Source organism: Mustela nigripes, chromosome 3 (genome assembly GCF_022355385.1).
Source record: "Mustela nigripes isolate SB6536 chromosome 3, MUSNIG.SB6536, whole genome shotgun sequence".
NCBI classification, from domain to species: Eukaryota; Metazoa; Chordata; class Mammalia; order Carnivora; family Mustelidae; genus Mustela; species Mustela nigripes.
This window is the reverse complement of record NC_081559.1, coordinates 46,900,906-46,927,579: the sequence shown is the minus strand read 5'-3', so window position 1 is coordinate 46,927,579 and position 26,674 is coordinate 46,900,906. Positions and strand designations below refer to the sequence as shown.

The window sequence follows — 26,674 nt, the reverse complement described above, 5'->3', positions numbered from 1 at the left end:
TTTAAAAGCAAAATCCAGATGCTTGACTTCCAATAAGAAACTGGAAATCTGGTAACCCCAAGAGACCAATGCTCCTGCATGGGGTCCAGCTGCCAACTCAGCCAGGCCTAGGGATGAGGGGCTCCCGGCTGATGGGGAGAATCAGAGTCACAACCCCAACCATCCTACCCAGAGCCTCAGCAGAGGCAGGCCCGTGATGTTGGAAACACCCCATGTGACCCTGGGACCAGACCAACCACCACCCAGGACAAGTCCCTCAGCCCCTCCTCCACTCAGCATCCCTTCCACGGGAGCCCCCTGATCTTGCCGGGTGGGGTGGTCGGGGTCACAGCCCCCCATGCGGCACTCCATTTAACATGAGCAGCCTGGAAACAGACAGGTCTGTAACGCAGGGAGCTTCTGACCCCATATCAGAGGGTATTTGGAGACCAAATATCCCCTCCCACAGCTTGGCCATGGTGGGGGTAGGGGTTGGCCATTATGATGTGTCCCCCGCAGAGACTTTGATTCTTACGTGAAGGGTATGAGTAGCGGAAAAACAACATCCGACTTTTAAAAGCAAAATCCAGATGCTTGACTTCCAATAAGAAACTGGAAATCTGGTAACCCCAAGAGACCATCTGTTCCAAAATTTAGAGAACAGGTACTCTTCCATTTTTTTCCCCCAAAGGGTAAATCACATGGAGGGGGCAGGAAGGTGTCCACTCCAGGGGTTGCAGGGGTCCTGGAGGGACTGGGTTCCTCCACCCCCACTCCAGGTCCCTGTTCGTGTGGGACTCAGAAGTTTATGTCACTCTCTGAAGCACCATGAGATTTGTGATTCACGGGGATCTTTCGCTGATCTCCATTCCCATGTGCTGGACTGAATGATGGGCAGTGGTTCACAGGGATTTCTAGCTGATCTCTATTCCCAGGTGCTGGACTGAATGATGGGCAGTGGCTCACAGGGATTTCTAGCTGACCTCTATTCCCAGGTGCTGGACTGAATGATGAGCAGTGGTTCATGGGGATCCCTAGCTGAACTCTATTCCCAGGTGCTGGACTGAATGACAGGCAGAGATTCACAAGGGTCTCTCACTTATTTCCCTTCCCTCAGTGTTCGACTGAATGACAGGCAGTGATTCACGGGGATCTCTAGTTGATCTCCTTTTCCCAGGTGTTTACTAAATGATGGGCAGTGGTTCCACGGAGGTCTCTAGCTGATCTCCGTTCCCCAGGTGCGGGACTGAGTGATGAGCAGTGGTTCATGGGGTCTCTAGCTGATCTCCATTCCCCAGGTGCGGGACTGAATGACGGGCAGTGGCATTCGGTCTCCCTCACAGCCCGGAGGAACCAGCTGAGTGTGGTGGTGGACCAGGTTGGGGTTTCGGCGGTTCACACAGCATTGCCTCTAGAGACCCACGCAGATGGTTCCTATCACTTTGGAGGTGAGTGACAGGGCTGCAACCCCACTAGCTGGCACCCACCTGATTTCTGCCTCCCTTGCCCCTGTCCTGTGTCTGATGTGACTTTTTTCTACATGTGGCAGATTCCCTGAGAGCTTGGCAGGTGTGATGGACTGTACTGTTTCCTCAGCAACCGTGCTGAGGCATAATTTATGTAAACATGTGAGAGTTATTAGGACCCTTGTCATTAGAATGTCCTTTTCCAGCTGTATGTGTGAGAGTCTTAGTCTTGATCACCCCCTTCCAGAGAGACTCCCCAGTTTCCTTTCCCTGCTGTCCCTCTGGTCCCAGGCACTCTTGGGTCACAGGAATCCCTGGTGAGGCTTGGAGAGGCCAGTGGGTTAGGGTGGCCCCAAGGGTGAGCATCAGCGAGGCTGGTCCTTCTGGCCCTAGGCAGCTCCCAGCCAGCCATTACGGGGACAGGGTACCATTTGCCATGTTAGAATTCTACCAGTGGGTTTGCTGTCTACTTCTCCCTCAGACCAAACCTTCCTTGTGGGGTGGCTGCTGGCATACAACTCCGAATTTTCCCATTATGCCTGCTAGACGATTCTGGATGCCCAGTCCCCTCTGCCTAGTGGAATCCCATGTGGTTCCACTCAGCTGATGGCATGCAGCTCTGGGGGACCGGGTGGGAGCCCAGGCCCACGCTCTCCTCTGGGAGGACTTACTGGCACAGGGCACTGGTCCCCGAGGAACAGCGCCCAGAGCAGGACTCGGGCAGGGGGCACAGACAGCTTTCCTGGGCACTTTGAGGGCAGAGTCCCTAGGCGTGCCCCTAGCAGGTGCACAGTTGGGGCTGGCCTACTGGTGGAAAGAACCAGAGACCTATTTCCTCACACCTGGCATAGACTTCAAGGCCATTGTTTGGATGACGCGTTTGCTGTCACACAGACTCAGACGTTCATGATACTAAGATGTTCTTATAGAAGATTAATCTTTGATTACATGTTTGACCAAGTTGCCCTGTACAAATCCAATTGCCATAGAAAACCAATCCATGTCCCTTACTCTGTGGAGGCTGGCTTTCAGGACAAGCCAGCTGGAACAGGCCCCACACCTGGGGCTGCACATTGCTTCCAGAAGACGGGCAGGTGCCCCATCACCTTCCGGCCAAAGACCATCTTTCCAACACTGCGATTTCGGTAATTTGTCCTTATAATAACACAATCTATTCCTTCATTTCTAATTTTAAACCCATGTGCATTTAAATTGTTTTGTTTATGATGCATAACATCAGAAGGAGCTAATGCTGTCTAGCCTGCTGTGGGAAAGACCCAACTCCAAGTTCAGCCTGAACTGTAGACGCTGTTTTTCACCCAAATCCCACTTCAGTGTCACCCACCCTTGCCAACCTAGAATCTCTGTCCCCAAGTGAGCACAAGTACAAGGGGATCCCCACGCCAGAAGCCCGAGACAGGGACAAGCCGCCCTCCTCCCGGACGGGACGGCTGGTGCTGACCCCGCCCCTCTCTGTATTCCCACCTCTGAGCCATCAGGGTGCCTTTCTTCTGGCTCCGGGTCTGACTGTGAGGCCTCACTGGCCGGATTCCAGGGCTGTCTGAGGCTCATCTCCATTAACGCCCAGGAGGTGGACCTGATCTCCGTGCAGCGGGGCGTGCTGGGGAACTTCAGCAGCCTGGACATAGACTCCTGCGGCATCCGAGACAGGTGAGCGACTCGCACGCCCTGTGCTTGGGCCTGTGATGGCTGATCACAGGCGCCCACAGGTGGGTGCGCATCCTCTGCCTCCGGGTCCTGGTATCCCCCTCGTACCCCTTTCCCTCGCTGCTCACGGGGAGTCCAGCAAAGCGAGAAGACTGTGTTTGTAACTGTGTACAACCCCTTCCTCGGCACGATGGGATTTGGGAGGAAGGAGCTTTCTCTCGGCGGCTATTCTCCGGTGTTCACAAGCGTCTTCATCCAGAGCACGCCGTGTAGACACCGTGGCGATGTCCACGGCGAGAGGGTCCATAGCATGTTCCTGGACAGCAGGAATCATGATCGTCAGGTGCAGGAGACCAGAATCCTGCTGTGGTCAGGGTGGGGTGTCCAGGGGCGGGGGGAGCCAAACTGCCCCAGGTCCGCAGGGGCTGCAGGGACAGGCCTGCCACGGGGACAGGTTGTTGGGACCCAGGAAGGGAGGAGCAGCCCCCTGAGGACCAGGGGTGACCTCAGAGGTGTGTCTGGGGAGGAGAAACAAGGAAAATGCAGGAAGTAGGCAAGGGAGGAAGAAGGTCGCTGTCACGGAGGCGGGAAAGCCAGACTCTAACACGGGGGGGATTTGGGGAGACAGGCCGGCCAGCGTTTTCGTCCTGAAAATGCTGACATATTTTTGGATAAATGCTACAGGCTGAGAAACCCCTTCTTCCCTTGCATGAGCAACTCTGTCTGAATTCACGTGCACCTATTCTGTCTCTTCGCAGCTTAGTCCCGTTTCAGTCTTTGTTGTATAATGATCAGAGTTCAGTGGGAGCGTCACAAAAGTCATTGTCACCTGCAGGACACAGGGGCGCCCGGGCAGCTCAGTCCAACTCTTGGTTTCAGCTCAGGTTATGGCCTCAGGAGCTTCACTCAGCGGGGAACCTGCTGGAGATTGTCTCTCTCCCTTTGCCCCCAATCCTCCTCTCTAAAATAAATAGAAAAATCTTAAAATAATAACAGCAGGGGCACCTGGGTGGCTCAGTGGGTTAAAGCCTCTGCCTTCGGCTCAGGTCATGATCCCAGGATCCTGGGATCGAGCCCCACATCGGCCTTTCTGCTCAGCAGGGGTCTGCTTCCTCCTCTCTCTCTCTGCCTGCCTCTCTGCCTACTGGTGATCTCTGTCTGTCAAATAAATAAATAATAATCTTTAAAAAAATAATAATAATAATAACAGCAACACACGTCCCCACCAGTGAGTGACTCACTCTCTCAGACGTGCTTTCCCCACATGCTCATTCCACTCATGGTGGGGGAATGACCCTTCTCTGGCAAAGGGGGACGGTGGCCAGTACACCAGCAGCCTCACTGCTGGGTTAACAGGCCTTCAGTGAAATGCCGCATCCGGTGTAGGGCACAGGCACCCAGGGCACCTGGCCTGTGGGCTCGCACACCCCCAGATCCATACTTGGCGGATGGGCCACTGGGGGGTATAGCTGCCAACAGAAAGGGGGCCTGGGGCGACTGAACATGGTTCCGGCGTCCCTGTCCGCTGCTACCTCGGCTCTTGGGAAATTTCTCTAACATGCAGCTTTTAACAAGCAATCAACGGGGACCAGTTTGTGCATAAAACGCTTATAGTAAGAGCAGGTTTTTAACACAAACACAGAAACATGTCATCTGACATATAAAGGTTCTTTGTCACATATGCCAGTTTACAGAAAGATCGGGTTGCGGTCAGGGCTTAAACTAGAACTTCGTCTAAGGCTGCAGAGAGGATACAAAAGTCACAGGATGACTGCACCCTTACACGCGGTGCCCCTGGATGGCGCTCTGCTTTGGTACCCTTCAGCTTTGACAGTGTCTCTTGTATCCCTGTCTGTACTCCGACTGGGAAGAGCTGGGCACTCATGTGTGTGAAGCTGTCTGTTGCACATGTCTGTTCCCGTGTGCGTGAATGCATTTCTTATTGGTCGCTGGTCCCTGCTGACCTGGAAGGACAGTCTGCCTTCACTTCCAGCTTGAGGGACATATGGGTTCCGTCCAATGTCAGACTGTGACCATGAAGTTGCTGTGAGGCTCAGGAGAGGCTCAGACACCAGTCCATCTGAGGTCCACTTCCACTGTCCTTGAGGGGACTGGCCGGACAGGGTTCAGGACAGACCCAGGTTTGGGAGTGTGAAGCCCCTTGCCCAGGGTGATGGTGCAGCGTCCAGCCCCCCAGCAGCACAAGGGGGACCCCGGTCCCTGCAGGTCCCCGCCACCACTCACTCAGGTCACTCTTCCATGCACAGCCTGAGAAGAGGCACGTGGATGCCTCTCCGTGGTCTGGGTCTGACGCCTCGCTGCATCTAACCTGCAGAATCGTCTCCTCGAGTCCTCTGCATGCTTTTTAGGGTGTGTTTGTTTCCTTATTGAGTTTTGAGAGTCCTTTATCAGATAAAGGCTCTTTCTCAGCTTTGTCTTCTTACTCTCTGAACAACATCTTTTGAAGAACACAAGCTCTTGCTTTACACAAAGTCAAATGTACCCTTTCTTTTCTTTTTTATGGATCTTGCCTTTGATATCTTACTTATAAAGTCCTTGAGGGGCTCCTGGCTGGCTCTGCCGGTGGAGCCTATGACTTCTGATCTCGGGGTCATGAGTTTTAGCCCCACACTGGGTGCAGAGATTACTTAAATAAACAAAACTTGAAGAAAATGAAAGTCTTTGAGTAATCTGAGGTCAGGAGGGTTTTCTGCTATGGTTATTCGGAGAAGTAGGTGAGCTGAGACAGAAGCCCTGTGAGCGGGTGGCCCCTCCCTAGTCTCTCCTTGTTTTCCATTCTTTCTCTCAAAATGCTCCATGTGGCCACAGTCCGTCACGACACAGTGTCACCGTTGGCTTCTGCAAGCGACTTCGGTCCCCAGCCACACGCAGCACCCACGTGTTGCTACTGTGGCAGGAAGCGGGCTTCTCCAGTGGATAGGGGAGCACACGTGTCAGTCCGATGAGTCAAGGTTCATCAGCCCGGGTCTGGTCGCTTGGTCATCATGGGCTGGGGGTGGCCGCTGTCCACTCCTCTATGTTCCCGCATGTCGACTAGCAGGACCATGTCTCCCGAAGACCAGGGGTCCCACGGAGCCCTCCTCTCCTCCCAGGTGTTTGCCCAACCGCTGTGAGCATGGCGGCAGATGCTCCCAGACCTGGACGGCCTTCCACTGCAACTGCTCCGGCACGGGCTACACGGGCGCCACATGCCGCCAGCGTGAGTGCTCTCCCCGCCCCCACCCCTCCTCTCACAACGGGGCCTGGGTTTTAGGAATGTGACCCACTGAAAGTCCAGGGTCTGATCCTCGGGGCGTAGGTGGGGCCAGGACCCAGTCTCACAAAGACACGGGGTGAGGGGGAGACAAAGATCAAGAAGGGCTCCAGGTATCCCACCTTCACATGCTGTCTCTGAGTTGCCCATGGGGGAGGGGAGAGAAGGTTCTGGAACCAGAGTCCAGTGCCCAACGGGAGGAGGAGCCCCCATGGCCCTATCTCCTCTCATCCATCCCCCACCGACACGGCAGGTGCCTGGTGGCTGTGCTTCAATGGACTGATGTTTCTAGTTCGACTCTTACAAGTAACTGTCCGTCCTCAGGTGATAAGTGAGCCGCCAGACCCCCCTGAGTGGGTGTCACCATTGTTCTCCCCAGCAGAGGGAACGCTGGCAGGTCCCCAGTCACCCGCTGGTGAGGTCGCTCTGAGACACGGCCAGAGGGAATCTGACTCGCTCAGTCACCCCCTGCTCTTAATCAGTGTGGGAGGGGAGAGGCGTGGGGACACATTCACAAAGAACAAAGGTTCACGTGTTCTAGTAACGTCTGCCAACAGGTGACATCCAGGCAGACACTCGGGGTCTGGTTCCTGGTGATGGGACAGTGCATCAAATTCTGCACTGGGCCAGGAAATCGTATTTGCCTGTAGGGGCTCACCAGCAGTACAGGTCTGATTGCTGCACACTTTTCTTCTCCTTCCTTCATTACCTATCACACACATGCCTTTCAACAATCATTCTGCATTTTCAGATTTGGTCACGTTTCCTCCCAGGGGGTGACTGTTTGCTATGGGGCCGAACGTGGGGTTTCCCTCACCTCCTCCTTGGAAATGTAGGACTCTCCCTCCACCCCATTTCCGGTGACTGACTGGTAGTTCTCCCCAGCCCTCTACGAGCAGTCCTGCGAGGCTTACAAGCACAGGGGCGAGTCCTTGGGGAGATACTACGTGGACCCGGACGGCAGTGGACCCCTGCAGCCCTTCCCTGTGTTCTGCAACATGACAGGTGAGTCAGCAATTTCAACTCCTATTAAACATGAAAGCACAGCCGGTAAGTAGATCTGTACCTGGTTAGCAGCTTTATTAGGGTGCCCTTGTAAGAGTAGTTATTCAACAAAAGTATTTGATATAAATCTTTAAAAAATAGCTCAGAAGTAAAAATTCATTATTATGTCATTATCAGGCATGTATTCTGTGGAACATTTAATAATATAATTTTGTCTATTAAATCCTAAAACAAAAGATTTTTCGAGACTTATCTGATTGAACTAATGGATGTGCAAGTCAAAAGCATTTTCACTTGTTTTTTCTTAAAGATTTTACTTATTATAGAGAGACAGAGGGCATAAGTGTTGGGGAGGAGAGAATCTGCAGCAGGACCCCCCACCCCACCAAGCACAGAGCCCACTGCAAGGTGCAGTCCCCGACCCTGAGATCATGACCTGACCCAGAATCAAGTGTGGGATGCTGAGCTGAGCCCCCTGACTCTGCCTTGTCACTATATTGCCGTAAAAGTTGTGAGGGTTTCCACAGGACAGGTGACGGCCTCTGAGTCCATGTGGACAGGCAGCGTGTGCTGTTGAGTTCTTGGTTTCCTCTCAGACACGGGCGGCCTAGCTCTCTAATGGCTGCGTCTGTTTCTCTGACTGCGGCCACAGCCCCGTGTCTCGTCCACACTGGAGTCCACGCCTCCGCCCCTCGGCCCACACCACCGTGAGGCCCTCACGCCCCAGAAGGGACACCTTCCACACTGCCATCTCTGCCTTCCAGTGGGACATTAGCTTCCGTCTCTAGACGGGACTGCCTCCTCTTTAAATGTTCTACCTTGTTAAGTTTCAGTTAATCCAGATTCTGTGCACAAGGCTGGACACTGTCCCCCAAGATTTCACGTCCCCCCGGAACCTGCAAATGGGACTGGGTTTGGAAATGAGGTTTCCACAGATGAGGTCCAGCTGAGCGGCGGTCCCAGCGCAAAAGCTGGTGTCTGGATGAGGGAAACATGGACACGGGAGGGGAGGGGCCGTGTGAGGCCAGCCCGCATTCCCACGACACCACTGGCTCTGCAGGAGGACACGGTCCCCCACCCCCTCCCTCAGGCTCTGGGCTCTGGGTATCAGTGAATCGCCCCAGATGCTGGAAGCCTTCAGGCTTCATGCTGGGTTTCAACAGTGGGTGAAGACAGCACACCCTGTTGCAAATTCCCTGAGAAGAGAACCATATCTGGATAGATTTTTTTTTTTATGATATTTGAATAGTTTAAAACCATGCCCATGAAATTTTTGATTTTCTGGCTCTTCAATTCTCAAGACAAAATCTGGCTATTGCTGCCTTTAAGCAAAGACTTGCTCAAATGTGAACCAGGCAGGTCTCCCTCCAGAGGGTGTGGAGCGTCTGGGATGCAGCACGTGTGCAGGCGGGACAAAAGCCCTCCCACAGCTGCCCAGACTGTCAGGGCCTGTGCTAACACAGGTCCGTGCCTGACAGACCGCTCAGCCCGGCAAACACTAAGGGCTAGTCTGAGGCCAGTGTCTGGGGACCCCTAGTGCCTGGGGCAAACATCTCCTCTGGATGTCTGCTGCCTGAGGCGGTGCGTGGCCACACAGTCCCTGCTGCCCTTAGCATTCTGGGCAGACCACGCACCCTGTGCCAGGAGCCGTTCTTGGTGGGTGACAGCATGCTGCCTCGGGGGGAGGCCTGGTCCCAGCTCGTCAGCCCAGCACATGCTCCTGGGGGGCCCAACACCAGACTGTGGGTGACACAATGGTGTGTGACTGACGACAGGGCTTCAACCCCAGGAGAGTGGGGATGCATCCTCATGTGTGTGTGCAGGCATGTGTGTGTGTGTGTGCAGGTGTGTGTATGTATGTCATATGTGTGCAGGCATGTGTGTGGGCGTGCATGTAATGTGTGTGCAGGTGTGTGTATGTGTGTGCTTGAGACTCAGAGTGGCACTGAGGCAGGGCCACAGACCTACCCCCACCTCCTTGGTCCTGGGAGTCATGTATCCCCTCTGTGCTGGGAACAGTGCAGCAGGAGACGGGGACCTGAAGTCCATGTTAGGGCTGAGAGTCGTTATGGCTCTGAGGACGTCCAGGGTCATCCTTGGGGCGGGTGGAGCCTTGAAAGCCCTGGGAGTGGTCTCGGGAGATGCTGCACCGGGACCCCCTCTCCTGGGCTCTGGGTGTCTGCCTTCCCAGGGGCAGCAATGTTACCATGTCCCTCATCCCTGAAAACAGGGTCAGGGGCCAAAGGCTCATGTTTCATTCAAGGGAAAGAAAACTGACGTGTTTGTGATGCTCACAAAATCTGCCAAAATCGTAATGGGAATCGGGCTATTTGGGAAGAAGGACCAGGAAGACAGCAGAGGGAAGCTGCATCCCTGGGGCTCCTCACAGGCAGCAGCTGGAGGGCAGCCAGGGTGGGAGCAGAAGCCCCCCGTTCCCCCAGCATGTGTGCCCAGCAGTGTCAACAGAGGAACATGTCTCCAACACACCTGGTGAGTGACGGAGGCCTGTGTGACCCACCCAGGACAGAACACGGGTGGGGGCCACAGGCCATGGGCTCCTCATCTCCTGGGCACCGCTGGCTCATCACCACAAAAGAGGCATGGGCCACTGCCTCCCATCCGTGAGGACGTTCAGTGCAGATGGGATGTCTTCTCGGTACCTATGAGGACCACGTGATGCCCTCGGGTCTCTGAGGCCCATTTCCATGCTGGAAACATCTATGTTTCTCAGTTTCCTCCTGGGGATGCAGGCCCTGCCCAGCAGCTGTGCCGTGCTCCAATCTGGTTTGGTTTGGATTCACCTGCTGTGTGAACTCTGCCATCTGTGCTCTGATGTGTCATCAGGTCAGAGGAAGCATTCGAGTCAGAAACTGGAGCGTCTCATGGTAGAGTGAGTGTTGGGTTTCAGTCCAGATGAATCCAGCCCTGCATGGAACCAATGTGCCCCTCTGTTCCCCAGCCGTGTCCAGAGGGCAGCCCACAATTCCACGTCACACAGGCTTCAGGATCCACCGTCACATGTGGACTCCAGTGTGACCCATCCCCAGCGACCCCAGGTCCATCCCCACGAGAACGTGGAGGCCCATGGCAGGTGACCCACACCCCCAGCCCACTCACTCCTGGGCTCCTGCAACTTCAGAGCAGCAAAAGTCCTGAAGAAATGAGCCGCTCCAACTCTGGGATGTGCCCCCACAGTCCACACAGCAGGAAGCTCACACAGGACTCCCTGGTCAAGCTGTTCCATGGCCTGAAGTCCTCGTCTGATGCACACTGACAGCCACGGGCCGTGGATGTAGCTCGGGCAGGAATTCCAGACACACAGGATCGACAGGGGCCACACAAAGTAGCAAACCAACAGAACCGGGTCCATATGGCTGCTTTTCAGGCCTCTTAATTGGACACATACCAACAAAAAAGGGACAATTTAACCAATTCCTTCTCAGAGATGATGCTGAGTGACTGAACCACACAGAGAGAGTCCCAGCAATGGAATTAGAAGAATCGATGTCCCCTTGGACACCAGTATTCAGCATGCAAGATTCATATTCCAGCCACTGGGCCTGGTAGACAGAGGTGCCCCAGGTAGACAGACGTGCCCCCAGGAAGACAGAGGTATCCCCGGAAGACAGAGGCATCCCAGGTAGACAGAGGTGCCCCAGGTAGACAGATGTGACCCAGGTAGACAGAGGTGTCCCAGGTAGACCGAGGTGTCCCAGGTAGACTGAGGTGTCCCAGGTAGACAGAGGTGCCCCAGTTAGGCAGATGTGTCCCAGGAAAACAGAGGTGTCCCAGGTAGACAGAAGTGGCCAGGGCTCATGGCACTGTCAAGGCCAGGGCATCTCGTCCTACAGAGCAGGGTCAGGTGTGGATCCAGGAATGCCACTTCTGCATTCCTCTCAAGTCTGAATGGAGCAGGTGTGTGACGCCCCAGTGACCTGCAGAGAGCCCTCAGGTCAGAGCACATGAGAGGAGCACGGGCTGCTGATGATGTCGGGCTCATTCTCCAGCGAAGAAAAGAGTATTGTTCTAGTAGAAAAGCCATTGTTTGCCTTGCATTACTTTAAATTATTAGAGAAATTTAATAACGCAGTTATACGTCTTTTCTCTCCCATGAATGTTGTCTGGCTAAAAATCCAGAAACACCCACTTTCACTACAGGATCAGCTCAGACATAACTGACACACATCATCACAGGAAGACCACTCTCTCCCATGATTTAAGGGTCAGAGTCCCATTTGTGTTGCCTCTGCATTGGCCCACTAGAAGGCCACTGGCAGTGCTGAGTGTCCCGCTCAGTGATGCTCCTCTCCTTTCTCTCTTGCTCCACCCGTGAGACGTCCCGTGGACCGTCGTGCAGCACAACAGCTCAGCCCTCACCAGGGTCAAGGGCGCAGACCAGAACAACCCCCACTGGGCAGTGTTCCAGTACGAGGCCAGCCTGGAGCAGCTGCGGGCCATCATCGCCAGTGCCAGGCACTGCCAGCAGATGCTGGAGTTCCACTGCAGGAGGTCTCGGCTCCGGGACCCACAAGGTAGGTGCCCACAATGTGCACAGGTCAGCAGCCTCTGCCAGCCCCTGCCAGCCCCTGCTGGCCCCTGCCAGCCCCTGACAGCCCCACCTCCCTTGCTGAGGCATAGGTGGAAGCAGCATGGAGTGCAGGTCTGGCTTGATCCAGGGGAAGATGCTTCCCTTTCTCCCTCATACCCAGACTGCTTCTCAATGCTGCGTTGGGCTGTGCCTTCCTTCCTTCTGATTACCTCACTGAGGCGCTGTTTCTTGTGTCTTCCTGGTCCTCACTGCTCTTCTCCTGCTCTGGCCTTGATTTTTCAAACCATCTACTGCTTCACTCTTTATGAAGGCATATGTCTTCCCGGACATGGCTTCCACCATGCATGTTCCTACTTGGGATACTCTCAGGCCCTCTGCACACCACCTTCAGGGTCCCAGGACCAAACTCCACACTGGCTCCTCAGCTCCCAGTTTCCCAGTTTGGATGCAGGGAGTGGAGACCACACAGCATTTATGACACAAGCTCATATTTGAATTTTGCAAATCAATCCTCTTTTCATCCATGAGGAAAATGGTAGGAAAGTGTATATAGCCTCAGATTAAAGCTAGTTCTCCTGAGAAAGAGCAGTTGCTGGTTGAAGGGAAGGATGACCAAGGGCTCCTGCTGAAGGGCCGGGCTCTCCCAGGCAGAACCCTCTACCTCCCCCAGTCTCCATAGTACTTACCAATTTGAAAATGCAACCAGAGGCCCTTGGTGTTCTGACAACCTTTGGAGAGTCACTGTTGGTGGGAGAGAGAAGGGATATAGAAAACACACTTAGAAGTCGCAGCCCGGTGATGTCATTTCTCCTTGGTTTGAAAGCACAATGGTGAAATAATTAAAATTTTAAAAGTGTTATCCAAATATCTATTAAATATTTTAAGTGCCATTAGCCTCCTAGCAATGAGCTATCAGCTTAATTTGGAAGTAATTCATCTTAGATGCCTTCTTGCACATCTCTGTTCTGGCCACACAGGGAGGTGGTAGCGGCCACATATTTTCTTGGGAGCGGCTGTCTGTCCCAGGTGGAGAGATCCAAATCTGTCAGGGAGCGGGACGGACCATGGCACTGCTACACCCTGGGTGCTCAGAGTTTCTTGGTGGCCATGCAGCCACTCACCAGCATGGAGGAACGTCCACACAGCACCACTTTCCACCAGCCCCGTGGGTGCGCCTCCCAGGGCACCCTCACTCATCACTCCCTCCCGGGGATTGGGGCTGCTGGGGTTCATGGAGATGTGGTCCGTCTTCTCCGGTGGCCCGAGTTGTAATATGGTGGCCGTGGGCTCTGGTCCCGTGGGGGCGCCTCTGCTTAGGCTTTCAGAACAGAAGATGTGCTCCGCCCCAGGGAAGAGGGTTCACCCGTGGAGGTGTGACTGGCTGTTCAGCACAGTGATGCAGACAAGCCTCAGCAGGGACTGGCCCCACACAGTGCCCACAGGAGCCCACAGCCCGGACTCAGAGGGGAGTCCACAGCCTGAGCCTTGGAGGGGAAAGGAGAGAGAAGGAGCCCACTTCTGGACACCCACCCGTCTGTGCCGGGTTGTTTCCATCCAACAGGAATTCGGGTCCGCAGCAGGTGTCACTTCTAGTGTAGCTGCCAGTGTTTTAGCCCTCAGGACAGCTCACCTTTTAATCTAGTTCTCAAAGAAATCATGTAATTTGGCTGATTAAAACTTATTAATGCCATGATGGAGAGACTTGGGTACTTCTGTTTATTTTCAGTGCAATCAGTCTGATGTCGTCGGACAAACCCGAGCTGGCTTAGAATTGTCCCAGCAACACCATCCTGTTACAGCACTAAGAACAGGTTCTTTTCTGGAGCAGACTTGTTCTTGGCTGCCGGTTTCTTAGTAATGATCTTGGAGGGAAGGGAGTTGTCTCAGGGAGGCAGGGCTCGGGGGCCAAGCAGCAGTCACTTTCTCAAACCTGTCTTTCAGATGGAACACCTCTGAGTTGGTGGGTTGGAAGCACCCACGGGACACGCACTTACTGGGCAGGCTCCATGCCTGAGGCCCAGACGTGTGCTTGTGGACTAGCGGGGAACTGCGTTGACTCCCAACATCTCTGCAACTGCGACGCAGACCAGGACGAATGGTGAATTGCATGTGATTTCCGTCCACAAGACGGGCTTTCCTGTTGCTCAGAATGTGTATGTTCGGGGAGATGCTACACAAGCCAGGCCAGGGGTCAGGGGGAGGAAATCACACCTGAGAGGGTAAAAAAACATCTATGGTGATAAAATATGATACTGTTCATCTGAATGATTAAGATCAATGATTTGCTGGTTTGCTTTCTTTTCTTCACTTCCTGTTTCTTACTTCTAATGCCTTCATCTGGGGCAGGGACAGGCTCCCTCCCAACAAGAGCAGATCACCGATAACAAGCCCCAGGTACCCACCACCAGCCACCACCTCGAGATCGGCCTCAGGTGGTGGGCTGCCCCACCTGCTCACCCCTGCCCAGATTACTGCTATGAAAACCCACATATCACACCATCTCACCCCCCAATATTCTATTATCTTGATAAATCCACGGGACTCGCTAATATTTTTTGTTCAGTATGACATCAGCCTCATTATCATTTCTAATGGTTTTGAATCATGCCCCATGAAGTTCACTTAAGATGTATCTTTTTGACAGGACATAGTTTCTGAAATGTCCCTCTGAGACGAGGGACATGAAGCAGTCCCTGGTCAAACAGGTAAAGGGAATGGTGCTCTGTGGGGGTGCTGCCTGGGGAAGCGGGCTGGGCCTGCATACCCCGGCTTAGAGAGCGAGTCCAAAATAATGGGATGACATCGCTGGTCAAATCAGGTTATGTTTAAAATCATATATATCACACGGAGATCACACTTTGGAAATACTAGCCTACGGAGTGCCACAGATGTGAAAATGGTCCTCCACATATGAAATGGAAAAGCTGTCTCATGTTGATAGAACATCTGAAATTAGAAAATTGGTTACTTACACTTGAGGCTAAAGAACTTGCATGGCATATTGATTTTTTTAATTTCTTTGAAAAGTGGAAAGGTTTTGAAATCTCTGGGATTCATGTTTCAAATGTATCCCCAATTTAAAAATACTCCCCTTAGCTCAAACGCTTCAGGTACCACATTTATACGCTACTCTGGGCACAGGTCCTGGACACAGAATCACCTTTAAAGGAACAAAGTTTGATCTATGGGATCCATCTGGCTGTAGAATGTCTGTTACACTCAGGAATCAAGACAAAATCGGGATGCTGTGGAGTGGGGAAGTAAGGAGACGTTTCTGGCTATGTGGCTCAGAGCAGGACCCTTGGCCATTAACGTGATGTCGGAGTGGAGGAGGCCTCTGGGGCAGGGGTGAATGACTCTGACAGTCAGGGTCTGGGAAGGAGCAAGACTGAAAACTGAAGACCATCTATGGACAAGACATGGGGGTGAGACATGGGGGGGGCAGTGTATCTGTGGTCTCCTGTCAGTGACGAACAGGGTGTCCACCAGGAAGAAACCCCAGAAAGCTGCAAGACCTGGTGTCTTGTCCAGAGGGCATGAGCCCCCTTCTGCCTTCTGACCCCCAATGCCTGCCCTATGGCCCCTGTGACTCATTCCCACTGGAAAGATGTTTCTGGATATGCAGCATCACTGATCCTTCTGGATATTGCCCCAAGATCCACTTGTAGAACCTCTGCTTGTCTGCACGACATGGAGTCACAGGGTTAGAGCCCCTGGGAGCAACAGTAACCCAGAGCCACAGACGGCGGGCCACCTGGGCACCTCACACCAGTGAACCAGTTCACAGCTTCAGAGGACTGTGTCTGACGTGCTGCGCTGTGCTGCCTCTATGCAACTGGGGTGGAGAGCACAGCCTAAATCCAAAGAATTCTCTGGTCTTCTCCGGCACTGACTCACCCAGGACATGGCAGTCACAGCAACCACAGCCTGGCAGAGGAGAGGCAGAGGTCAGAGCCTCAGGAAAGCCATATTCAAGACACTTCAAGGTGGACAGCTCATCCAGCAGCAGTGCCCCAAGGCAGAGGAGTGCCCACAGTGGGTGGGACGAAGGGGGCTGGTATGTGCGACTTAAGACCTCAGAGCCAACAGCAGGGCGGAGGGCTTGGCCCACTGGGGACACTACCAGCCACCACCCTGGAGAGTCAATCACAAGACAGAAAGGAGCCGATATGGTTACAGGGGATCAGTGCAGTGCAAGGGGTGGGCTGTAGCAAGCGCCCCGCCCAGGGCCCCCAGATGCTCTGTGCCTGCCCCAGACACCTCCCTTCCCTCTACCTGGGGGCAGTCATGGACTTCAAGGATGTGCTGGGCCTGAGCAAGCCAGGCTGATGCTCCAGAGGGCTGACGCACCCAGCATGCCCACCATTAGTCCGAGGGACAAGGCGTGAGTGGGCAGTCTTCACACTACGGTTGCAATGTGTCTATTAGTCTGAAATTTGTAAAATGAAAGATTAAAAATCTGTAAATGAACTCAGAGGGGTGGGTGTGTGTGTGTTTGTGTGTGTGTGCATGGGTGTGAGTTGGCAAGCTAATTCTCTGATTTAAATGGAAAGAAAAGCATCAAAAAGAGTCAAGACCATGTTGAAGAAGAACAAAGCTAGAGGGCCTTTCCTACTGGGTCTGAAGAGAATGTGATATTGGGGCAAAGGCAGAGGGACAGTTACATGACAGGACAGGGGAAAAGCCAGGTACAGAATGGATGGTCCTTTTTTTTTTTTTTTTAAGATTTTATTTATTTGACAGAGAGAGATCACAAGTAGACGGAGAAGCAGGCAGAGAGAGAGGGAAACAGGCTTCCTGCTGAGCAGAGAGCCCAATGTGGGGCTCGATCCCAGGACCCTGAGATCATGACCAGAGCTGAAGGCAGAGGCTTTAACCCACTGAGCCACCCAGGCGCCCCAAGGATAGTCCTTTTAATAGAGCTGAGTCAATTAGATAGCCATATGAATAAATTAAATTTTGGCCTTTATTTCACACTACACAAAAACCAATTCCAGTCAGATTTCAGATCAAATATCAAAGAGGAAAAAGTAGATTTTAAAAGAAAACATAGCCGAGGATCTTCCAAAACCAAATCTCCAAAGGGTAACATTCTACATTTTCATTTTCACGTGTGCCCTAATCTCTCTTTCTCTCTCTAGCTCTCTCTCTCTCACGCATGCACACAATTTATTTATTTATTAATATCATTGTGGGCTTTTGAATTTTTACTTAATTCACTGTGTTATAACCCTTTCCTGCCATTTTTAAATTTCATGCTTAATTTTTTCTAGATTTGACCATTGGGAGTCATTTCAAGCTATGCCCTTTTAATATGTTAATATGTGTCTATTCTTTAGCATTTTCTTACTTTTGGCACAATACGAGATTCCAAACTCGTACTTTCTCTGCTGCAGCTTTGGAATCACCATTTCTACAAGCTCTGGTTCCTTTAGGAAAAAATGGAACTTGGGTATCAGTACTTGGAATTAGGTGTGCTCAGTACTACTGGAATGTCTTAGAATGCATGAGCTCACCAATCCCATTACACTGCCATGGGATAAATTCTAACCATCCTCTCTCCATAATTGTAACTTCCTTTCCAACAGCTAGGAGCCTGGTCCTCGTTTTCTACAAAGCATGTACTTCTATTTTCAGTCTTGGAATTTGCAAAAAGTGGTATCGGAATCACTAACCCATAACTTGAGGTGGGGGGTGGAGGAGAAAGACAGAGAGGAAGCCTACTGATAGAGCTAACATTTCCTTAAAGGTCTGGGGTTTTCTTTTCCTTCCTTCCTTCTTTCCCCGCCCCCCTTTTCTTTCTTAACTTCAGGTAGATCATTTAGCACACGTAGTGTAAAAATAGTCACAGACTAGTTCTTGGTCCCTCCTTCAGTGTAGCTATGCTATAAATGGTTATCTGTGATTTGTTTCATTCATTTATGTTTGTATTTCATTTTAAGTTGTTCCCATCCTTGTTAACTCTATTGCATTATTTGTTTTATTCCGAGTGTTCTAGCTTAGTAGGTGAAAATATGACGGTTCTAAAAGTAAACTGAACAAAGTTTTCATCTTTGTGTATATCCCCATCCCCTTTCCCACCTCCGTCCCCACCTCCATCCTCATCTCCACACGGCTGACCCTGCTCCTGCAGATTCAGGGCACTAGCTGCTCATCAGAGCCTCCACAGTCTATAAATCAGAAACTCAGTGGGTTAAGCGGCTCTGGTTGTGGTCTCAGGATCCTGGGATCAAGGCTCACATTGGGCTCTCTGCTTAGTGGGTGGGGAGCTTGTTTACCCCTCTCTTTCTGCCTCCCTCTCTGCCTACTTGTGATCTCTCTTTTTCTCTCTCTCTGTCTCTGTCAAATAAATAAATAAAATTTACAAAGAAGAAGAAGAAGAAGAAGAACTGATGTCCCTTCTGATAACAGGAGGGTACTGCAGAAACTGAGCACAGCCCTCTGGTGCTGGAGAAACGGAACCGGCCAGGAGGGGCCGGTGCCTGCCTCGCACCATCCCCAGAGACATTGCTGTGTCTCCACCGCATGCTCACTCTGCAGAGCACGGTGACAGCCAGGCATCCTTGCCATGTCTCCTGGATGGAGGGCAGGAACTACACATGCCCCTGTGCCTCGTCAGGGTGTGAGCAGAGGGCACGTTTCCCAAGCACCTTCCCACACGCGGTCTCATAGACCACAGTTAAGACAACATTGCACCCAATTTTATCCCCAAATTGGTTTCAAATAAGTTTTAAAAATTATAAAATCAGTAAGAAGGGACAAAATAAAAACAAGGTCGTTATTAAAAAGCAACAATAATGAAAACAAAGTTCTGAGCAAAAAAAGTTTGTATTTACATGTTGTATAGAATATTTTGTATTACTAATAGGTAATACACCAAATGTAGTGACTTCCCCTAATACCTAATACCGCAGAAGACATAAAAACTTCATGTGAGTCCTGTGCTGGCACTATATTTAGAACAGTTAGCTGTTTCATCAGGTTGGAATGTGACCTCAGCTGTGTCCAGATGACCCCACTTTTGAATCTGCCACCTGCCCCCTGTGAGGCCAGTGGTGTGGGCACTGTCCGTGCTTGCAAACCCAGTAAGGGTCATGCGTCAACATTTGGTGGCTGAGCCTATGCACTGGCCCCATGCGGCATCAGTGGGTGTTTTCTCCCCCAGGACCAACGATACAGGTGTGCTGTCCTACAAGGAACACCTGCCCGTGACACGCATCGTGGTGGCTGATGCAGCCCGCCCAAGCTCTGCTGCAGCCTACAGACTGGGGCCTCTGCTGTGCCAGGGGGACCGTAAGTAAGGTCCACGGGACCTCTTTCCTGGGGGCAGCTGGTCAGTGGGACAGCGAGGAGGCTGCAGTGTGCTGAGCTGTTGTTTCCCGCCGGGGTGCCGATGAAGAAGTTGTGTCCCTTTGCAGACAGGGAAAGCATTAATGCTGTGTCGCTCTTACTCAATGATACAAACCATCACTAGGGAGCGTGGCGGCAGGCCTGCGGCCAGGAAGCTTCAGAGCCCATCCACTCAGAGCCGCCAAGGGCTCCCAGAGAAGGCTCTCTTCGCGGTTCAGGATTATCGTGAGACTCCTGCGGATTTCCTCTGTTCGTTCCATTTCTCGGTTAGGGTTTTAGTCTGGGTGCAGGCAAGGAAGACAGCGGCCGTGTTTGAGCCCTGCAGCCTTGGGGACCGCTGCCAGATGCCAGGCGGGAGTCAGGTCGGGGTACAGGCCTTCGGAAAAGAATTTGAGAGCTGTTGTGTGTGTCGCTCATTGTTCTTGGTTTCATCAGGTTTGGGGTGAAATTCCTTCTGTGCTCCACTCCATCCCACCATCTGTACTCAAAGTCCATGGGCATTTTATCTACGGGAAAAGAGGTGGTCTTCGTTTTCTTTTTTTTTTTTTTTTAAAGATTTTATTTATTTATTTGAGAGAGAGACAGTGAAAGAGAGCATGAGCGAGGAGAAGGTCAGAGGGAAAAGCAGACTCCCCATGGAGCTGGGAGCCTGATGCGGGACTCGATCCCGGGAATCCGGGATCATGACCTGAGCCGAAAGCAGTCGTCCAACCAACTGAGCCACCCAGGCGTCCCAGGTCTTCGTTTTCTGATGACCTAAATTGCAGAGCCATTTTAAAATCTTTGACATCGGCATTCTGCAACCCATTTCATTCAATTAATTTTTCAGATAATTTATTCCATTAAAATGTTAAATGTGATCTGAACATCTGCCTTGGTGCTACCGCCAAAGACATGCAGTTAGGAAGCCTTGTTCTCAGCGTCCTGTGGTCGGACAAGCTGTTACTGAGCCCTGCAATTGGCTCCTCATTTTGTCAGCAGTGGTTGGAGCAGCCGTCTGGGGCTCGAAGCTGCACAGGGCACATTAATATTCAAGGCATGCACAGCAGTAAGCAGCCCATGGCAGAGGATAGGCTCACAAGACAAGGAATGATTTCGTTAATTTCTCCTCCATTTGGCACTGCTCCATCAAAACCATTCTGGGTGCAGGTGCACTGATCCCATTTTCAGAGATCCTGGACAACAGCCTCTACCGGCCTCCACAGCGCAGGTCCCAACAAGGGTCCGGGCATGTCGACAATTTTTAAATGCTTACGGCCGCTGATTGCCTAGCTTTCCTTTGGATTCGATTCTCTGATTTCCCTGGCCGCCCCTCCCCACCCTCCCCCTCCTCCATCTTCCTTCCCCACTCCCATTTGATCCACAAACTACATGAGCAGAATTATGGGAAGACACATTATGAAACCAAAACGAAAAGAGCATCCTGCCTGCTCACAGGCCAAAGAAGAGAGGAAATATTATCCAGACAGTCAGTCAGATAACGATGGAGTGTGGCCAGTGGTGCATTTGGGTGCAAGACAGAAGGCCATCACTGTCCTCCCGGGGCAACAGAGAGAGAATAAGTCCATGCACACACGTGTGATGATGCATGCACACAATGGGGAGAAGGCAGGACACAGAGTGGGGGTTCAGGAGGCCTCCCTGGAAAGGACCCACTGATGAAGACCAGCAGGACCAGGAACATGCACCAGTGCAGGGAAAGCATCCTGAGCAGAGTGGGTGGATGGTTGCTGGCCCAGGGTCCTGGCTGCGTCAGAGAGCCACAAGGGGAATTTGCCTTAAAGGTAGATGCAGATTGATGTGAGCTGTGAGCAAATTCAAGGTAGCCAAGGGCGGGGTCCAGACAGCAAAGGATGGAGCTGCCATGGATGACATGGGCTATTCTGGCCTGGTGACATGAACAGGCTGGTCCAGATGTCTGTGGGGTGAACACAGACAGGCAAGACGGAGGGCCTTGGCCCTGCTCACATGGTGTCCCTGGAGAGGCTGCCCGCTATCTGTGGGATTCGTGTGAGGACAGGTCTCCTGGATGGTGCATGTCCAGAGAGAAGGGAAGAGGTCAAGGACAGAGCCCTGCAGAGGTCAGGGGATGGAGGGCAGCCTGGCAATTCTGGGCAGACACTGCCGGAGGGAGGAAGCCCAGAGACTGGGAAATGTGCAGGGAAGAGGCTGACAGCACAGGAAGGTGGGAGTGGCTGTCAGACCTCCTGGGCCCCAGCCCCACTCAGCCACAGCACTTCCATCCCAGATATGCAAGAATTCATGGCAGATGGCAGGGTGCATGCAGAAAACTATGGGAGCATCACAGCGAGTTACTTACGTTTTCTCTTGCCCCCAGCGAGTTACTTACGTTTTCTCTTGCCCCTAAACTAGGGTGGGAGGGTTGGCGAACCTCTGGGCCCGAGGTTATTTCTTTCTACCTGCTTTGGATCTGCTGGATCCAACTGCCCTTAAAGTAAACATGTCTCTGTGCGTAGATAGTAAAGAACCTGTTGTATCTTAGGAACACCAGTAAGCTTCGTAGCAGCTGCCAACATTAGGGGAGTTCCCCACAGACACAGAAGGGAACGCAGGCACTGAAGCCTGAGGTAGCTTCTCAGTCTGCTTGCCATGTGAATAGCTGTAGGAGTAATTCTTCCTTCTGTGAGCTCCTCGAATGTCTGCAGGTGCCTCCCCCACACGGGGCAGCAGGTCTCCTGCATGTGATGCGTGTGATGAGCTGTGTTCCCTTCCAGCTGGCCTAAAACCAGAACTGTCGTTATAGCCAGCCCCATGGTTCACTGTTTTCATGTGCATTTTCCTTTATATTTGATCCCAATTGTTACTTTCAAAAACATTACAGATTTCAAGAGGAGCCACTGAAGTATTGGATGGACACATGAGGGTTTAGGTCCCAAAGCTGAAGCAGTAACCCTTAGTGTTTTCTCCTTAAGAAGCTGTGTTTAACAGTCTCTTAAATGATCAGAAAGATGGATTTGGCTAGAAAAATCTCAGTCAGTTTAGCAATTTTGTGATTTATACTTCCACTTTTGAGAAGCAGATTTTTTATTTTCATATACTTTTAATTTTTAAAGTAAACATCTTTGTTTTATAAAAACAGTGTGCCTTTAACATGGTCTCTATTCCTTTTTAAGTAATAATTATTGGGATAATTTATTAATAGGTCAAATAAAAGCTTAGAAAAGAAAATATTTATGAAATCAGCCTTAACCCAGTCAGGCTGACAGAGCTGATTTCCCTGACTGGGCAGTGTCTATCTATACAGCCATATTTCTCACACATGTGTGCACAGGACACACACACTGTCTACAGATACACAGTCCATGTGTTACATTGTATATATAGTAATGTTACATATATAATATATACAGTACATTTTGTATACGTATCTATATTAAAAACATATGTAATGCTACATCACTTTCTTATGTAAGTAACTATTCTATATCACACAGGTGCACCCGCACACACCCATCTATATGCACATGAGATAAAGGTTGCCTTCAAGCAGACCTGTTATCAGATCCCTACCTTTAAGGTCCATATGATAATGTGACTCTTTCCTGGGTGGCCCACAGCCCTTCCTGTCAGACCCCCCAGAGCAGGGCCCACGTAGGTCTGCTCCTACAGAACTCATGGCTCCCACCCGTGAGTTCCTGGACCCCGACTTCACACTCAAGGCACAGAGGACCCAGGCCCCTGAGGGTGCAGGCGATAGATGGGCACTGGGTCACCTTGTCCAGTTCCACCAACAAGAGCTCGGTGACCAAATAGTGTCCATATTAGTTCAAAGGCTTCAGCCACACAGAAGATGAGAGGTGCCCCCCCCCCTCCGACTCACTCATTGCAGAAACGTGTAGCCCACGAGAAACAGATTCTAGCCTACTAGATTAAACCAGTCCCCAGAGCTTCCCTTTGGTCTACTTACAAAACTGAAATGAAATGAAAGATATGCTTTTGTTGTTGTTTTTTCAGGTATAGCATTCAGTGATTAATCACTTACGTACAACACCAAGTGCTCCTCATGACAAGTGCTCCTCTTAATGCCCATCCCCCATCTAGCCCATCGCCCATCCCCTGCCCACCTCCCTCCAGCAGGCCCGTTTGTCCTCTGTTGTTAAGAGTCTGTTTTGTGGTTTGCCTCTTTTTTATTCCCCTATGTTCATCCGCTTTGTTCCTTAAATTCCACACACGTGTGAAATCATGTGATATTTGTCTTTCCCTGATTGACTTACTTCACTCACCATAACACCATCCATGTCATTGCAAACGGCAAGATTCCATCCTTTCTGACGGCTGCGTAAATACTGTATGTTTACACCACGTCTTCTTTATCCGTTCATCTGTGGATGGACATGTGGGCTCTTTCCATAATTTGACTATTGTTGATACTGCTGCTGTGAACATGGGGATGCAGGTACCCCCTTGAATAGTGACTCAAAAGATAAACCTTTAAAACCGTTTTCTCTAATTTGGGATTTTAAGCCCAAACATTCTTAATGACCAGTCAGCTCGTGTTTGGGAAGAGTCCTTCTTTTCTCTTTGGTTCTGTCCTAAGTCAGCACGCTGCTAGAAGAGCAGTGTGGTCCCACTGAGTGTGGCCGCAGAGACCCCTGTGACTGGCAATCACCTGCCATCTCCTTCATGAACCATACCAGGACCTGCCCCTGGGAAGAACTGTGCAGAGGAAAACTTACCTCACCTTACCTAATTATCCTCTAGAAAAACAAAACATTCCCAAAATGCATCTCCACAGAAAGCTAGCAAAGGGGCTGTTGGCTCCACATGAGTCCCAGGAAAACCTGAGAACTGACATCTTGATTTGCCCCCACCCCCAGCCAGAAAGCCGCAAAGCAGACCAGCTTGGCAGGAGGTGATGCTGGCTAGAGACACACAGTGCAGAGACTAGCCAGGACTGCGTCTGTCCTCTGGACATGGAGTGGAGAGGTATTTGAGGTGGCTGTTTTCTGACCATGCATGAGCTTATGCTCCAGGAAAAGTGATTCAGACGTGAGTGCTGTCAGGTATGGGGCCTCAGAGCCGGGACGCAGGGTCATCACGGCCCAGGCTGTGCACCATGCCCAACCTCAGGTTCAATAAGAGGCAACCCCCAGCAAGAGGGAGGCCAGGACATACGAACTCAGAAGAAAAGTTCATTTCCATCAAAGAGCTAATCCTTGGGAAGAAGCTTTTTATCTTTGAGAGGTTTTAGTTTCTTTATTTTTCATTGACTTTGAACGATAGGAGATGCTGTGGCAAAAACCAGTGTGGGTGGTTACTTTCCACCCATCTTATCAGGACTCAGGGGAAAATGCTTGTCTGGGAGCAGGCTTGGTAGAGCGTCTCCCCCTCTCCGTCTGATGGGAGTGCGCATTCTGGGGAACGAGCCTGGTGAGGCTGGAACAGTTTGGACCAGCTGAGTCCCTGGGGTTATGATGGGCAACTCTTTGGATTTCTGCAGAATTTTTTTCAAACTCAGCTATGAACATGCTTAACATTCCAAATGATGAGTTAAGGTCTGATGATAAACTGTGGAGAATGTTATCAGAGTGACTTGCCTGGATGCAGAGGAGACATCCCTAATGGGTGGTGTGTTTGTAAGGCGCTCTCTCCTGCCCCACGAGGAGAGGGTCTTCATGGATCCCAACTCCCACTGAGCTCTCAGCTCAGGCATCTTGTGGGCACGCTCAGGAAAAGGCAGCCAGGACAGCAAACACAGCTTTGAAAGTGTGACCTTTCCCTTCTGTCTCCTAGGATCCTTCTGGAACTCGGCTTCCTTCCACACAGAAACCTCATACCTTCACTTCCCCACTCTACATGCAGAGCTCAGCGCCGATGTGTCCTTCTTTTTCAAGACGAGAGCTTCATCTGGGGTGTTCTTAGAGAACCTGGGGATTACAGACTTCATCAGCTTGGAGCTACGCTGTAAGTTTCCAGAGAACTCTGTGGGGCTCCTTGTCACTGATCAAGGAGGCCTGGACGCACCTTGTCCCTCCATCCACCAGCTCCAGCCTGAGACTCGGGTCCAGTCCTGCAGGTCTGTGCCCTCTGCCCAGCGGGAGCAGTGATGCACATGACAGCCAGTGGAAGCACCAGTCCACAGAGGGTCCAGTCTGAGAAACACTCATCTAGGGCCTGCCGCAGACATCCGTGCACCCCCAGCTTGCTCACGTTATAAAATGCGTGAAGGTCTGGACCAAGTTCTACACAAAATCCAGATGTTTTATAGTTTTTTCTACACATGCAATTATGGTTCCAATCTGGCACAAATCGAAGTGAATTAACACATTCTGAATCATATTTTTAAAAATCATTATTTTCTCAAGTACGAGATCCCTTTGCCCTCTGGTCTACCTGGAAACATACTCTACTGCCCGTGGTTGGAGGGAGGGCCGCTCCCCTGTGTCCCCAAGGTCCCTCTGGGAAACGGCTTCCACCCTCCCATGTGTCGTGTTTCCAGCCCCAAGAGAAGTGGCCTTTTCCTTTGATGTCGGGAACGGGCCCTGTGAGGTCACAGTGCGGGCGCCCGGCCCCCTCAATGATGACCGGTGGCACCTGGTCCGGGCCGAGAGGAACATCAAGGAAGCCTGGTTGCAGGTGGACCTGCTCCCACCCGGAACACACACAGCCCCCGAAGACGGGCACATGCGACTGCAGCTCAACAGCCAGCTCTTTGTGGGTGAGTGTAACCCGGCACCCTTCCCAAGCCTGGGGTGTGTGCAGTGGGGTGGATGACTCCAAGGAAAGGGGACAGGTGAGGCAGGGGTGGGACCGTAGCTCCGTGCCAGCCCCCACTTCCGTTAGCCCCATCGGGCAGCTCCAGGCTCCAGCAGCCGGGTTGCTCATGCTGGACGCTGACCTCCTGGCATGGCAACAAAGTGCCTTTGTCCCCAGTGTGGACGCAGGAGCCAACTCGCTGCCCCGGGGTGTCAGGCACTGACCTCCCTGAGTCTGGCTCCCAAGGGACAAGCAGCGGGCGCTGCTCTGGCCACTTCGTGCCCAGCAGTGAGGCAAACATCAGCAGCTCCCACTTCTCAATGGTGGGTCCCCGCCCGGGGGCCCCCCGGAAACAGCGAGAGGGCCAGGAGGGTCAGCCACCACCCCACACACCTTGACACCCCCACCCCATCAGTGGGCATCGTGGTCTCCTCCCTGACCCCTTCAGCCCCCACTGGCATCACTCCACTCAAGCCCTGTGGGGCTGCCACTGCGCTGGCCGCTTGGTTTTCCTTTTCCCATGTGTTGTTCAGGAATGGCTTCACTGGGATTGGGGCATCAGTAAGATGGAGGGATTAGCCCTTCTGTGACCACTCCACGCATTTCAAACGAATAAGGATACTGTTTATTTATTATAAACTCTGACAAATGAAAAATAATCTCCAA

General features: G+C 51.8%; 1 protein-coding gene across 1 annotated transcript in view; it reads left to right on the top strand.

The window, feature by feature from the left end:
* LOC132012955 (contactin-associated protein-like 4) overlaps positions 1 to 26,674 on the top strand; it is a 140,750-nt gene that overhangs the window by 77,713 nt on the left and 36,363 nt on the right. The window contains exons 9-17 of the mRNA XM_059392746.1: positions 1,278 to 1,427; positions 2,945 to 3,116; positions 6,227 to 6,333; positions 7,273 to 7,392; positions 11,727 to 11,924; positions 13,883 to 14,039; positions 19,107 to 19,234; positions 25,046 to 25,216; positions 25,752 to 25,970. Of these exons, the coding sequence (XP_059248729.1) occupies positions 1,278 to 1,427; positions 2,945 to 3,116; positions 6,227 to 6,333; positions 7,273 to 7,392; positions 11,727 to 11,924; positions 13,883 to 14,039; positions 19,107 to 19,234; positions 25,046 to 25,216; positions 25,752 to 25,970 (1,422 nt within the window). The remainder of the gene's footprint in view (positions 1 to 1,277; positions 1,428 to 2,944; positions 3,117 to 6,226; positions 6,334 to 7,272; positions 7,393 to 11,726; positions 11,925 to 13,882; positions 14,040 to 19,106; positions 19,235 to 25,045; positions 25,217 to 25,751; positions 25,971 to 26,674) is intronic.